Consider the following 15188-nt stretch of genomic DNA (forward strand, 5'->3'; position numbering starts at 1 on the left):
AGGAAAATGTAAAGCCGAGGAATTACGGGGCACATATGAGCAAGATATTAGTACCCAGTGTAAAAGTTACAGAGCCAAATGGGGCGACAGTGCCTCAATCCATGAGGGGATTAATATAGTAGTTCTTCTTAAATGCTGACATTGCCTTCCCTCTGAGGATCCGCAGTGACTTCACCACTGGCTTTTATTTTGAAAATCTAACAATAGTTAAACAGCTAACACACAGGACAAAACTGTCCCTGATTCTAGTTCTTCGTGTTACAATTTCCAAGAAGTAATTTCACTTGGAGGCAAAGTGGAGCACAGTTGAAGGTGAAATATCACTATAAGCATCAGAGCCGATGAGGGTATGCCGTGTGAGCACGTCAAGCGGAGGATAACTGGATGCTGTGAGGACCGACTCCTATTTGCTCCTCTGACCTGTTCCTAATGTGTCGGCTCAGACGAGGCAGATAAGGAAGTGACATACCTTTTTTGGTATTGCCTCCTGAAAGCAGTGGAAGGTGAAATTGAACTTGTGTGAGTTATCCAAACAGCGGCTCAGCTGTTCAGGCAGAACAGCTCGGACAAATTAGTATCAATCACACTGATCCTCATGAGGACGCATGTGCACACACAAAGGCAAACAAGAGGAAGAAATGACAACACTGCAGTTTCAACACATGAAGGCTTTTAACACAGTAGCTTCGATTTACTGATTTATGAGATACAGTTGATAAAAAGGATGAAGGGAGGCAGTTTAAAGGAGGATTATTTTTTATTCTAAAGCCAATAAAATTATGTGTCCTGGCATAAACCTTGCTTTTCATGGTCCTGTCCAAGAATAGACAGTTTCAAGAATGTCCAACTCAAAACATATAATTCACATAAATCATTATGTTGCACATTATAGCATCGCTAAATCCAAAGTAGTGTAATCGCAAGGATGTCTAAAATATCAGCTGATACTAGCCTGCCAAATGATGTATGTTGGAATTTACTCAACCCATATAAGACTAAAAAGACATTAAAAAGCATTAATGAAAATTTACATCTTTGGAAAAAATTCATATGCATGTACTCAGTACATATTTGCTCTAAAATCAGGGTAAGCATTGGTTTTCTATTATCACAGGGATGGTTTAGATCTGCATTAAAGCTGGGGTAGGCAGTTTTATTTTGGCTTCATTGGGCAAAAACCCCATAATAAACTTTGAGCATATTGTGATTTAAATGGACTGAGGGAAAATGAAATTTTGCTCCTCCTCTTGGCTCTGTTTTCAGGCTTTAGAAAATCTAGTGACAGGAGACTTTGGCCAATCAGAGGTCATTTCAGAGAGAGGGCATTCCTATTGGCTGTTCTACAAATGCGAAAGCCTGATTCAATGGCGGAGAATCCTGCAGTGAAAGTTGCTATTCCAGCATTGGTAACAACTGCCTACGCTGCAATGAAATCTGACAGAAAGGTTAGCCTTATGCTAACTGGAGCCACAGGCCAATGACTGTAGCTTCAAGTTTATGTTTATGTACTTAACCTTAGCAAGAACCTTGAATTTCAATCTGTCATTTGCCTCACTCCCTGTATGAACAGACCTCTTTACTGGGCAGAGAACAGGCAGCAGCTCCAGACACTGACCCCGAGTCAACAGCCACAGCAACCTGAATCCAGCCAGTGCAAACCCCAGCTCTGGGGGACCGACAGCCCAGACTCCCTGCTGGATCAGCAAAATTTCTGTTGCTGCCATTACCAAGTAAGACCTGGTGCTGCTGTTGGCCACCAGCTTGCTGTGACACCGGGCACCGGGGGTTTGCAATGGCTGAATTTGAGCTGCTGCCCCTGCACTGTGCCTTTGTGGAGGCAGGATGTTTTAAAAGTGGCTGTAACCCATATTTTACAATAGCAATCTATCAAATGACAGTGTGACTATGACAAACATGTCTCTGGTAGTGATGAACCTACAGAGACTTATCACCCGAATCTGCAGCTCCCCTTAACTTTATGGAGCTTTATAGTGATTTTTTTTTAGCTCAGTGTTAAGCTGTTCAGCAACTTTACTGTTGTGGGTCACTCTCACTGGTCTCATTGCATCATTTATAGCTGCACAAGGCATCTGTGTCTCAGCACAAATGCTCTGAAAACCTGCTCAGCACCAAACAGTAGACAGATAGAAGCTGTATCCGAAACCGCATACTAACGTACTACATACTACATCAGTATGTACTGCATACAGTATGCCATTCCAGCAGACCGTTTGCAGCACGCAGTATACAGCCAAGTATCCCAGAATGCATTTCGCACCAGCCGACAGCACAAGCAGAGAGTTCAAAGCAGGCTAAAAGCTGTTTTAATTTCCGCTGTAGCGCTGTTAATATGTCATTTTATTAAGTTTTAATATTTTTTCAGGCATAAAAGTAACCATTTAGATCCTCAACATGTGGTCAGTTTATCCAAATAACGCCTGTTTGGAAATTTGCTCCGACATCTTTGGGGATGAGAAGAGCTGCTATGGGAGCCGCTGGCCAGGAGCAGCAAGCAGCTCACAGCCGGAATACCAAGATGATCGCCAGTCAACCTCTGTCGTCATCCCGGGGAGAAAGCAATCCGATGAACTGACCTGCTGCTCTTTGGAGATTTACCGCTGGCTGATTTAAATCCTTTTGGAAGATAAATGTTGGTTTCATAGATGAAATCTAACAATTGTAGCTGCCACATTATTTTGTCTGAATATAAAGTGAAGCTTCATGTTTTTACTGGACAGAACAGCAGCGCTGCCTCTGGGGCTCTTATGTACAGACATCACAATTTCAATGAATATAAATGTATTAAAATGAACAGATCAGTCTATATTGAATTTCGTTTTATCTTATTAAGCTACACAAGTTTGGGTTTTTATTATAGCTACATTACAGACAACATGATTTAGTGCATCTCTACGTATGTTAAGTCAGGTAGGTATCAAAGATTTGGCATGACGCTTAATAAAATAATATCACGCGCACAGTACAGTACGGGATGACGCTTAATAAAAAAATAACATCTCCTCGGTATTCCCGGCTTGATCACTCTTGTCCGCCATTACGACAGTTGACTGGTCCCGGTCAAGGGCGCATTGCATTGTGGGAAACAGTAGGTGAGGTAGACTGGTCTGATGCATACTGTGGAATTTTTCCAAATCAATACGACATCCGGGTATTTTTTTGCATACTGCAGATTTTGCTTTTGCTTGCATACTGCATACTACATACTACATTTTGGCAATATCAGTACGTACTTCTAGTATAGTATGCAGTTTCGGATACAGCCACAGAAACCAAAATTGGAGGTAAAAGAGCATTAGTACTGGACTTTCATCCATTAGAGGGACACAAACACCACTCCAAATGAATGCTTATGCTTGCTAATGGTTTGACATATAAACTTAGGCTGCTTTCAGACCTAGAGTTGTCTTGCTTTGTTAGTCAGTCCGAATCAGGGACTGATTTTGTTACAAAGTTGTATAATTGCCTAGAGTTGGTTCATGTTCTCACGGCAGCATTTACAAGCGGACCAGATGAAATGCCTTGTGTGCGAATGCTGCTTTTGATTGGTCAGAATTTCCATGCTGGAAAAATCCAGGATGTAAACAAAACGTTCAAGAGTACACTTGCAAGGTAAATGTGACAAATGCGCTGAATGTGCATATTAAGGCAGTACAGGAGGAGGTGCACATTAATAATCCTCCAGGACTGTAACATGCTCATGCTTAGCCCAAACAATGTGTCATGCGACTGCAGTTGGTTCAGATCGAGGTTGGAACACGTTCTCAACACAAACAAACCACACCAGAGTTCAACCACCTCTTCAAGAAGGTCTCGGTTAGGTTGTTTTGGTGGCACCTGAGTGCAATTGCTGTGTTGATACCTGCCCAAATGAACCGCACTTAGGGGGCAAACGAATGTGAGTTTGATTGAACCAAACCAAACAGGGCAGGTGTGAAAGCACCCTTAGGTAATGATATGCCAATGCTGTCTTCACAACTTGTTTCCGCTGCCCCCAAATAACCAGAAAACTCAGTTATATGAGGTTTATGGAATTCTTAGCAATGCTTGTATTCTGATTTAGGATTGAACTATACACCATAGAAACACAGGTTTCTTCTTTACTATGCAGTTCCTTGCGGTGACAAACACTTCATTGTAATCATTCCCCTGCAGAATGGTGATAACAATGTACCGGAGTGTTTTGCAGTTGGCCCATGGAAAGCATCTTGGCTCTCATGTATGCAAGTAAAGGTTTAAAAACAGTTGGTAAAGCAGAAGACCAGATGATATGCAAGAAACCTTGATTATGAAACAATAAATCAATGCTTTTATTCAAAGAACATAAAGTTTTTCAGAAAAAGAACACAGACCTGCTATTCTTGATTGCACAGCGTTTAGTTTATCATACTGATTGTCAGCCTACCTCTCATGATTACTGGCATCATGCTCACACTGAAATAACTACAGACCATTTAAAGATACAGTTGGCTCAGGTTTTATGTAAAAAAATCATTTTACATCGCAAAGCAGCACAGCAGTAGAAAAAAACACTCATTCCTTATTAACTGAGATGATGCAAATGTGCTAATGGCCTGAGGGATATTCTCGTGTCGGGTATCAGTTGGGTAGAGACGGCAGTCAAGGTTTTAGGTATTGTGGGGATCAGAAACAGCCTGTGGCAAGGACAAACAAGGCAGCACCTTTTCCTGGGGGGGGCTCATAATACAACAGGTTTTTAAACACATTTCGACCACCTGTTCACTGGATCACACTTGGGTGGTTACAATATGAAAGAGGGGCCTAAAGCAAACCTGGGCTCTAAAGGGACACAACTGGCCCTGTTGTCAGTTCAGTGAAATCAGTAAATTTCTGTTTGTTACTTTCTTTGTGGAAACTAGCTCCTAGAGAGCAGTTCATGAGCGCTCCATTAACAGAAATCTGGTTAAACGAAACACTGATAAACATGCTACATGTAACAATGTGAACCACAACTGGCTTTATCATCAACTGCCAGATATTCATATCATCTATCCTGCAGCTAGACACTGTGACAGCAAGGCTCTCAGCTGCAACAATTGTCATATCAGCAGACCAGTGCCACTTTCAAGGCCACTGACCATCATAGCGGTATTCATCAGAGGAGAGAGCTCAGTACCTCCATTTCTCCAGTTCAAGCCCGCTGCCACAGGGATGAAAGAAAATCATTCAGCAACTTCCCAGCCAGCCGACTGTGCATTCCTAACGTTCATGAGCGCTCATGTGAAGAGAAGGGAGTGTGAGTCCGAGGATCCTTGTGGGTGTGCGTGAGTCAACACTTTCATAAGATATGCAAATTAGCATTTTTGACTCAATCTTTTAGCAAATGTAGTAAACCAACGTGCAAATTCAGTGGTATCGCTCTTAAGTTATGGCTCTCATAAAAGAGGATAAGGAAAGTCGTCATTGAGCTAGATGACCCCATAGTCATTACGAAACCTCTTACCACCAAGCCAGGACAGGCCTCATAAAACACGAGGACTGAATTGATGTCTGAAAGATTTTTACACCACAATAAATATAATCCTCCGCTGTAAGGAATTATGACATGACAGGAGATGGAAAAGACAGACTGTAAATCCCAGCCCAGTCCCCAGGAGAAAATGTTGGCATTGTTTGTTTCTGCAAACCATGGATATATTACATTTGTATATTTTATATGAATCATATCAGCATTTCTAAAGTTACATAGTAAATGAGCTGACTGTCATGATGGGGCAGAGGGGATGCAGGATGATGTGTGACGTAGGTGAGACGCCTGCCAAGCTGCAAACAGCAAAACCTGTGGGGGGAAAACACCCACTGTTTACCAAATGTGGGTGTTTTCCATTGCTGCATTTCTAGCTGGAATACTGCCACCAAAAAGTGGTTGGTTTTTACAGAGCCATTACTGTTTTTCTAGCTGGGATTGTGTCACAGAATTTTTTTTTTTTAATGACAGATCACTGTGTCTCAGTGATTCCAGCAGTGACTGTGCCACGAAAAAGGGTTGTTCTTTTTACCGAGACATCACTGCATTTCTAGCCAGGACTGTGCCACAGAAAGCGAGCTTTTTTTTTAACCGAGACATCACTGCATTTCTAGCCAGGACTGTGCCACAGAAAGCGAGCGTTTTTTTTAACCGAGACATCACTGCATTTCTAGCCAGGACTGTGCCACAGAAAGCGAGCGTTTTTTTTTACCGAGACATCACTGCATTTCTAGCCAGGACTGTGCCACCAAAAGCATGCGTGTTTTTTTTTACAGAGACATCACTGCATTTCCAGCTCAGTTTGCCCCACCAAAACTGGTTGTTTTTTACGCTGTGTTTCCAGGCAGAATGGTGCCACAGACAGAAAGTGGTTGCTTTTTGAAACAAGACATTGCTGCATTTCCAGCGCCAAAAAATTCCTTTTCTTTCTTTTTTAAGATATTTTTGGGGGAACTTTAGCCTTTAATTGATAGGACAGTCAAGTGAGGGAGTGACATGCAGCAAAGGGCCACAGGCTGAAGTCAAACCTAGGCCGCTGCGGCAACAGCCTTGTACATGAGACGCCTGCTCTATCCACTAAGCCACCGGCGCCCCAAAAGTTCCTTTTTTCTTTCTTTTTTTTTTTTTAAATAAGACATCACTGCATTTCAGGCCATGTTTGTACCACCAAAACATTTTTTTAAACAGAGATATTGCTGCATTTCCATCTGGGATTGTGCCACCAAAACTGGGTATTTTAGGTCAAAACATGATCTTTTCCTAACCATAACCAAGCTTCTGTGCCTAAACCTAACCACACACTAACCACAGAATTGTAAAAATGCAAAGAAATCAAAAGTTTCAAAGTATTTGCTGCATAACAAATGTAAATGTAACATATCCATGGTTTACAGAAACATAAAATGCCACACAGCCACAGGACATTGCGTAAAATGTTAAAGGCTATCCATATTAATGATAGTCATGTTCTGGATAAGAAAATGTTGCCCATGATGCACAGCAGTTTAGATAAAGGAGAGTTTATCACATGGAAATCTAGGATACCAAACAGACTCCTTTTGTACAAATACTGGACCCAGCTCCTCTAATTCACTCAAAGCAAATAACTGAATTTAGGATGTCCAGGTCTTGTGCAAACTGGGCTGATAGGAGAGACTTGCTGGAGTTAAGGCCCAGTCACACATTCCACATAGTCCAACAGTTAAAACAGCTACATTCAATTTGAGTTATCACAATCAGTGGACTCACCAGCAGGGATTTAGCAGATCTACTTTTATCTCTGTGTGGAATTCAACCTTTGTTGAGCTATGACACACAAATTAGCACAGCTGACCAGTGTCTGAACAGTGCTAACCTTTGAGGTAACATCGAGTCAGAAAGTCGAGAATGGAGGATGCTGTCATAGCTTATTAGCTGTGCTGTGTCATCTGCTTTCATGTTGGGGTGTAAATTGCTACATTAAGGAGACAAGTAGGCAGTTGTTAGAGAGTCAGTGGTACAAATTTGTCTTTTGAATAAAGTGAATAAACTCATTGTCCCCTTAGCAACCAAGCTGGATAAATAATGTCCTTACATCACCAACCTCCCTGCACTTTGTGTTTCACTATTTATTTGGCTGTTCCACTGCGACGCCTGTAGTGTGAAACTGGCTGTAAAAAGCAGCATGTTTTTTTTTTTTACTAAACATCACTGAACATATCACATTTAAGACGGCATGCAGCAGACACTCCACATAAACTCTAAGTGCCACCCTGTGTATCATTTGATGCACAAGCTGCCCCAAGGATGCTTTAAAAGGAAAAGTTATCAGTTTCATGAGCTGACTTGGATGAAGTGCAACAGCTCAAGCAGTGTGTGCACCGCCACCCCTCCTCTCGTTACAACCACTCCTCCTGCTGCACAGACACACACATACCCCACCCACACACCAAAAAAAAGATGGTGCTCAACAGCCAGCATGTGTCTCAACTTCCTTCCTCTCAGAGACAGTTCATGATGCCATAGCAAGTCGCACGCGGGAAATCAAACGCAGCTGGTTGGGAGGCCAAGAATGATGGCAAGCAGACAGGAAGGCTAAAGATGTTCCTGACTCTTGACCCTCTAGAGCCAAAAGAGTCTGGGTTGGTTTCAACAGTGTAAATGTGAAACTTTATTCACAGCTGAAGGCCTAAAAAAGGAAGAAGTCAATGAAAAAAAAAATCTATGATGTTTTATATTCATAGTGAAACTGCAGTTGCACTGAGAGTTTAGTCTGTTAAACCTTAAATTTAAGATCCACTGCAAAACAAAGACTCCTGTACTGTCACCAAGGTAAATAATGTGTCACAAGCCTGTACATGGATTTCATCTGGCTCATTCAAACAGCAGAGAGAGGGCTTTCTTTGTCAGCTTTGCTATTGTCACTGATAACGAGGTGTTGTTCCTGTGCTATACACAAAGATGATCTCACTAAACATGTAAACAATATGTCCCTGTTAGATAAAACATAGTGTCATTTTGAGTGTGTCCTGCAGAGAAGGTGAAACAGCATCAACAGGTGTGCAACTCCAGAGCTCCCAAACAGACTATCCCACATGCAAATGATGGAGATAAACTTACACAAACGCATGGTAGATGAATGCCCAGGCTCTCGGTCTCTCCAGCACGTTGTACAGGTAGTTTTGGAGCCGCCGGTAGCGCACGTTTCTCCGGCCGCTCTGCGCGCTGTATATGAGCGGCTTCCCCAGCAGGCTGAGCCGGGCTCCCTGCTTCCCCCTCAGGCTCTCGGACCCGGCAGCACCTGCTGCTGCGGTGGAGGCTGACAGCAAACCGTCTCCCGCGTTGTTCATCATCCTTCGTCCGCACTCCACATCTTTCAAGCCGTAGCCTTCGGTACGGTGCCCCGGCGACGTCCTCATCCAGAGCCCGGTGCCGCCTTCGTCTCCGCTGTGGTTCCGGGGCATGGCATCACCAAAGCGGGCATCAAGTGCGCGATGGTCTTTTCAAGCATGCGTGTCCTGTGCCGGCAGCTGTGCCCTGGACGAACAATACAATACACGTGCGAGACGTAGTCTAAGAGGCGCTGGGAGGGAAACCGTTGCCAGAGAAAGGCACACTGTTTACCGTCACACTTTGACCGCCCTCTTTCCTCTTGCATCAACCTCTTCACAAGTCATTTACACAGCTGCCGCCGCGCGTAAAGGTATCCACGCGCCTGCCCCGATCACGGTGCCGTCCAATGTGACAACATAACAACTGATAGATACAGTATGTGTCCGGCGGAGCTGGAGGGAAGATATTTTTAGCATTATTTTTCAACCCAGGCTCTCTTCCCAGTGCGCTTTACCGCCTGTTGCTTCTACACAGAGCTGCGCGTCCACGGCAGCAGATGCGCATCTGTGCTGGTCGTGCCCGCGAGGGACTTTATCTTAAACCTGGTGTCAGAGTAAACAATTCGATCTTATCTCACCTCCACATAACATAAGAATAAAGCTTATGGCCTGCAGGAGTTTTTTTCAGTGGTAGTGTTGCGCCGAGGCAGCAGAAATGCAACGAGCAACCGTCGCTCCTGGTGTAATTTAATTTCCCGAAAAAGTTCCAAATTACACCACGTTTTTGAAAAGCCTATCAGGTAACATGGATTCTGATGAATTTTCCACTTGGTCGGCTGGAAAAGTAACCACCGAGGACGGCTCACTGAACATCTGCAGAAAATATTATGCCGTAACCAAATGCAGCTTTTGTTTTTTCAAACTGAGGCGCATGTGTTGTGTAAATATGGTAAACGTGCATAAGGTTATGTTTGATGACATTTGCATTAGAAAGACTTTGCAGCTTCGGTGTTTTAAGGCTGGTCGGTCACCTGCTCCGCTAGTCCTGCAGCCACTGCAAGAAAACAGCATGTGAGAGACACATTTCTCTGGTGAAATGTATTTTAAACCTCTCATGTTGTCTTATGATGCTGCTGTATTTTTAACAAACAATACACAGTTTATGGAAGACTTCCGAGCACGTTGGGTTTGTTGTCAAGAGGCTGAATAAACTGCTTCCTTTGTGTCACTGTAGCCTAAAGTGAAAGTGGTCTGTAAACGTGATGTCAGTTATGCCTCCGTACGGACTTCCCCTTGACAGGCGCACAGTGCACACTGTCTTCTAGACTTATTTGTAGTCCACACAATATCCCTCCAAAGCCTCTTCATCATCAACCTGTCACATGCGAGAGGAAAACACTTCCTACAGTGAAGTTATTGTGAATGAGGAAGGAGAGAGCGGACTCTCGGTATTTATGTGCGGCTGACATCAGCAGGAGTCAGCATCCTGTCACAAATACTCAGTGTGTGAGTAACACGGGGCCACAGGGCACGGGAGTGTGTGTTCTCATATTTAATCTACAAAAGCTGAGAGTGTGCAGGACGTTACCTGCAGGGAATTCACAGCCTCAGAGCACCGACTGAGCGACTCCCTCTGTCTTCCAACAAAACTACGCCATCTACTGGCGGTTATAGCACCAGACAGCTTTTGTGGACACCACAATCTCACAGGTTTCAAATGCAAATCCTCTCTTGTGCTCTCACTTCTGATTCTTGCAGTTTCCTCTTGAAGTACATGCTATACATAGTCACAGGAATACCTTCTAGGCCCTGAACCTCACACAGTTTAATGGAGGCTGCATGTGATATTGGTGAACCAGACCAAAAGATGAATGAGGCAGTTGAGTATGAATGAGTCTTTACCAGATACTGCCAGCATTTTTATTTACCTATTTCCATTGTTCATTTCCTCCTCCACATTCTCAAATACTGCACTGTTTTCTCTGTTTCCATAATTTAGAAGCAAATATAAAGGCAGCGGTCAGTTGTTTCAGTCGCATGCTGTGCAGGCGAACATTGTCCAAACCCACAAAACCTGATTTTAAATTTTAGTGGAGGCAGTTTCCAAAGATACCAAATATGTCAGCCTGAATTTGGGAGAAATGTACATAAAAGTTTAGGAGTTCGGCAGAAAAGTTTATTCTTGACTTACTCAGGTTGTAGTGATTGTTTCTCAGTAAAATCAAAATCAACTAACTATTTAACTATGGCAAGTAAAATGCTTGGTAAGCCACAAAAGCCCTCGACCCAACTCTTCACAGAAAGTATGAGGAAGAAAGCAAAGAGTATCTTGGCAGATAGCCCCCACCCTCTCTTTGGCCAGTTTGAGCTCTTGACTTCTGAGAGGCGTTATAGAGTCCCTCTGGCAACTAAAAATGTATCCCAAGTGCCATCGGTATCCTGAACTCAACAATGTGACTGATGAGTTTTAAACTACAGACAGACAATGAGCTGATTTAGTGTGTTTAAGTGTTTTGTAATGACTTTATATGGTTGTCTTACCAGCTATTTGTCTGTTTGGTGAGCTGAAGACAAATGTCTACCCATTGTGGACAATAAAGATCTATTCTATTCTATTCTATTCTATTCTATTCTTGAATTATACAAAAATGAAGGGCTACTAAAGCACCATGAGCATGTGATGTACGCAGGCAAAATAAATCCACTGTCCTTTGAAAGTTCCTGCATTTCTTGTGGTTAATTCACTCGGAAACAAGCAATCAAAGGAACTTGTGTTGTGTCGTTCACGAACGTATCTTTCAAAAGAACGAATCTGTTGAGTGAACGTACTGAATTGAATCACCTCCGGAACTGATTTGTTCATTTATCAGTTCAGTTGGGCTCAGCAGCGAGCGTGCAGGCCGGGAGTGAACTGCCAATTCGGTCGGTGCGAACGATGAATGACTGCCTACCCCATGACGAATCACTAGGTGAACGAATCACTCAGTGAACGACGTAACCCCGGTCCCTGAATGATTCAAAACATTTCTTCTCAGTGATACACTTTCATAGGGACCGTTTTCTCCAAGCTATCGTCTAATGTAGCCAGGAGTCAACCCACACAAACAGACTTAGTTTCCAGAAAAACAAACTTAAAACGTTAGGCTGGCCAGTAATGAGACTCAACAGTGCAGGGCAGACGCAGCAGCAGCTCAGCCGTGTATCAGTTCAGTGAATCAGACTGCGCAGTACACAGTCAGGGCTCCTCCTGCCAAGCACTGAATGACTGGGTGAAGGAATCTTTTGAACAAACCTTTTAAATGAACTGATTCTAGTGATTCAGTAACATCTAAAGAACTGCGAGTGCCCATTGTTACCCACTACAAAACCCAAATCAAAACAAAGTACTGGCTACACAAAGTCAAAATATGTTAGAGGAATTGTTTGCAACAATGCAGTGCCCACTTACATTTCACAGATGACACGTTGAAAATATCCACATTACAAATATTTACTAGTTTTTACTACAGCTAGTCTGATGAAGTGTGACAGCCAACTCACTAATGGTGCAAACTATATATTCACACACAAATGACAATAACTAGCATAAACCATCATGTTCTGAGCAGATAAACCATAGACAATAACAAAAAAATGACATGCGTTATGGAACAGTAAAAAGCAAACTTAACAGCATCTACAAACTATACAGCCCAGCATGCTGGGAAATGTGGGTGTTGCTACAATACTCGCACTAAACAAATAACTAGCAAAAGACAATCCTATCAAAATCTAATCTGAATACAGTGAACATCTAGAATAATCAAACAGTACTACTTATTCTTAGCAAACAACAACTAAATACTAAGTCACAGGCAGAAGTTATCAAATGTTTGACAAAACAATCTCGACTCAAGGTAAAATTACTCCAGTGCTTTCAGTTACATCAGCAATGAAGTCTCAGTTGTCATAGGAAGTGAAACACATGATCTGCTGACGAAGACCATGTGATATGTGGTTGAAAGTTGTAGAGGACAGTAATAATTGGACCATGATTATGATAGGTATCAGGTGTACCTAATGAAGTGGACACTTAGTGTAGGTTAAAACAGGAGCTGTGTGGAACAAGATGATTTTAACTGCCTTAATGCTTCTTCAATATGATACAGTGTGAGATGCTATGGGTAAAAAAAGACTAAGATTTCTCAGACAAACATGATTCAAATCTTAAGGGGCCAATAAATAAAGGTTCATAAGCACTAGAAACCCACGCAAAATGTGTATGTCTTCTGATATTTGTTGTTTCTCAACCTAAAAAAGGAACAGAGGACACAACCACTACTCTAACTTTACATGCTGAACTGGAACTCAACACTTCCTCTTGTTCCTCTTGAGAGAAAGCAGTGGTGAGTCTACAGATGGCAGTTATCATCTAATCTGGTCACATGATGAGTTGGTTTCCTGCAACAAGCGCATGTACCCTGTCATGTGGCTTCAGTGAATAAAGACCTTAGAAATACAGCCTCATGTTGAACACTTCTCAAAGTAAACAGTCTTTTTCATGTCAGGAGACGTAATTCAGCTTTTTCCCAAAGTTTTTGTTTGTTTACTTTTATTACTTGGTTTCTTTGGAAAGGTCATGGCAATGGATGATATTAAAAATCAACTTCATAATGTTTGTATTCCACTCGGAGTCACAGTCCCTGTTTCCATAGAAGATTGACCTTTGACCTGATTAGATAGATTAACCCATTTCCTGGGAGCAGCATGGAAATTTCATCGTGGCCTCTGACATGTATGATCTGTGGTTCTCTTTTCCACCATGGTCCATATCTACGCTTTGTACACGGCGGTCGTGACCCCTGACGCTGTGACGGGGGGAACTCGGGCGGGGGGGCCCAGCTGGCATGGCAGGGCGGGTGGGAGGGTGAGTCGAGATTGCCTGCAGATGTTGTTTCAGGGGGCCCTCTGCTTATTTAACAAAAGGATGTGGAACATAAATCTCTCGAGCCCTCTGCTGCACTGTATCATATGTGAGGTCACACGTGAGGCCGTTTTGGTTCAACATGCTCTTCAGTGAGACGCCTCGTAACACCCGAGGCATAGAGTTACGGTGTTATATGTAGTAGTGCACAGCTGTCACTTGCTTTTGTCAACAAATACTTGATAATAAAACTGCTGCTCTGCAGAAATGTACCTCTACTATCCACCTCTACAAAACACTAGCATTCAAAATGTTAATAATTTTAAAGTAAACACATATTAGTAGTAAAGCACTGATTGAGTTGCATCTCCTTTTTTGGCCACTTGGGAACAGTGCAACAAGCTGAAAACACAATTTTGACTCAAAGGCTGTAAAAAATAATAGATGTAGCCACCCACTGGTTTGTTGATTCCCATTTTGAGCCGTCGCCATCTTGGATTTTTCAGCAGCGATAACCCTAGTGCTAGCTGCTAGCATGGTTGCTACGGACAACTATAGTTAACTAATATTTATACTGATGCAAATTTTTGTTGCTGATAAAACAAGTAAAAAAACTATTAAAACAAAATGTATTTACCGGAGAAACTGAATAGCTGATTCCTGGAGGTCATTTAAGACAACAAAACTCTGAGCAAGACTTTTTTGGGGCAAACAAAGTGCCATAAATAACTTTCATGAAGTGAAAACACACTGAAATAGCAACAGCTACACCTACGCCTATAATCTACGGTGAATCTGGGGTTACGCCAGGGTTACATTACGTAACCAATGTTATCACTTGTCAGCGGACAGCATGCACATGTCACTCTAAGCAGCCTTGTCTTTAATTATGCATAACTTTAAGCCTTAATAGCATTTAAACATTTATGAAAAATTCAACATGCAGTTTTCATGAATGTTGAAATTAGATATACAGACCAAAACCATTTTTGTACCAGGCTGTAAACATGTTCATTTCTGCTGTAAATTTTAGCATTGTACCATGAGGGTCTGTGGGGATTGATTCACTCTTGGAGCCAGCCTCAAGTGGCCATTAGAGGAACTGCAGTTTTGGCACTTCTGCATTGGCATCATTTTTCAGCGCCTGAGGTTACCGCTTGATCTTTAAGTTGCCCTGACAATCTTGTCAACATGTTGCCCACAGAGCAACATTTACAGTAGTTTGGTAGGTTTAAGGAGGAGCTGTTTTGCTGAGACATACAGTAGAAGTGAAGCATAGACTGAGGACATTTTTGTGACTAAGGAAAATATTTACGTTCCCACAAACGTGGCAGTGAATCACATTTTGAAATACTTGACCTTTTGACCTTGTATCAAAGGTAAAGAATAATACAAATAAAAACACAGAAAATGTATTTTTTAAAGATTTGAGGGGGACTTTGAAATGAAGGCGAGTCGAGAAGCAGTC

General features: G+C 42.4%; 1 protein-coding gene across 2 annotated transcripts in view; it reads right to left on the reverse strand.

Moving 5' to 3' along the window:
* kcnq5b (potassium voltage-gated channel, KQT-like subfamily, member 5b) overlaps window positions 1-9398 on the reverse strand; it is a 182049-nt gene extending 172651 nt beyond the window's left edge. The window contains exon 1 of one of the 2 annotated variants that reach the window (XM_078166285.1): window positions 8606-9398. In XM_078166285.1, coding sequence (XP_078022411.1) covers window positions 8606-8949 — 344 coding nt within the window. In that variant the 5' untranslated portion in view covers window positions 8950-9398. The remainder of the gene's footprint in view (window positions 1-8605) is intronic. The other variant, XM_033624583.2, reaches the window with a different exon arrangement.
* Between the last annotated feature and the right edge of the window lie 5790 nt (window positions 9399-15188).

This window comes from Epinephelus lanceolatus, chromosome 3 (assembly GCF_041903045.1).
Source record: "Epinephelus lanceolatus isolate andai-2023 chromosome 3, ASM4190304v1, whole genome shotgun sequence".
Taxonomy (NCBI): Eukaryota; Metazoa; Chordata; class Actinopteri; order Perciformes; family Serranidae; genus Epinephelus; species Epinephelus lanceolatus.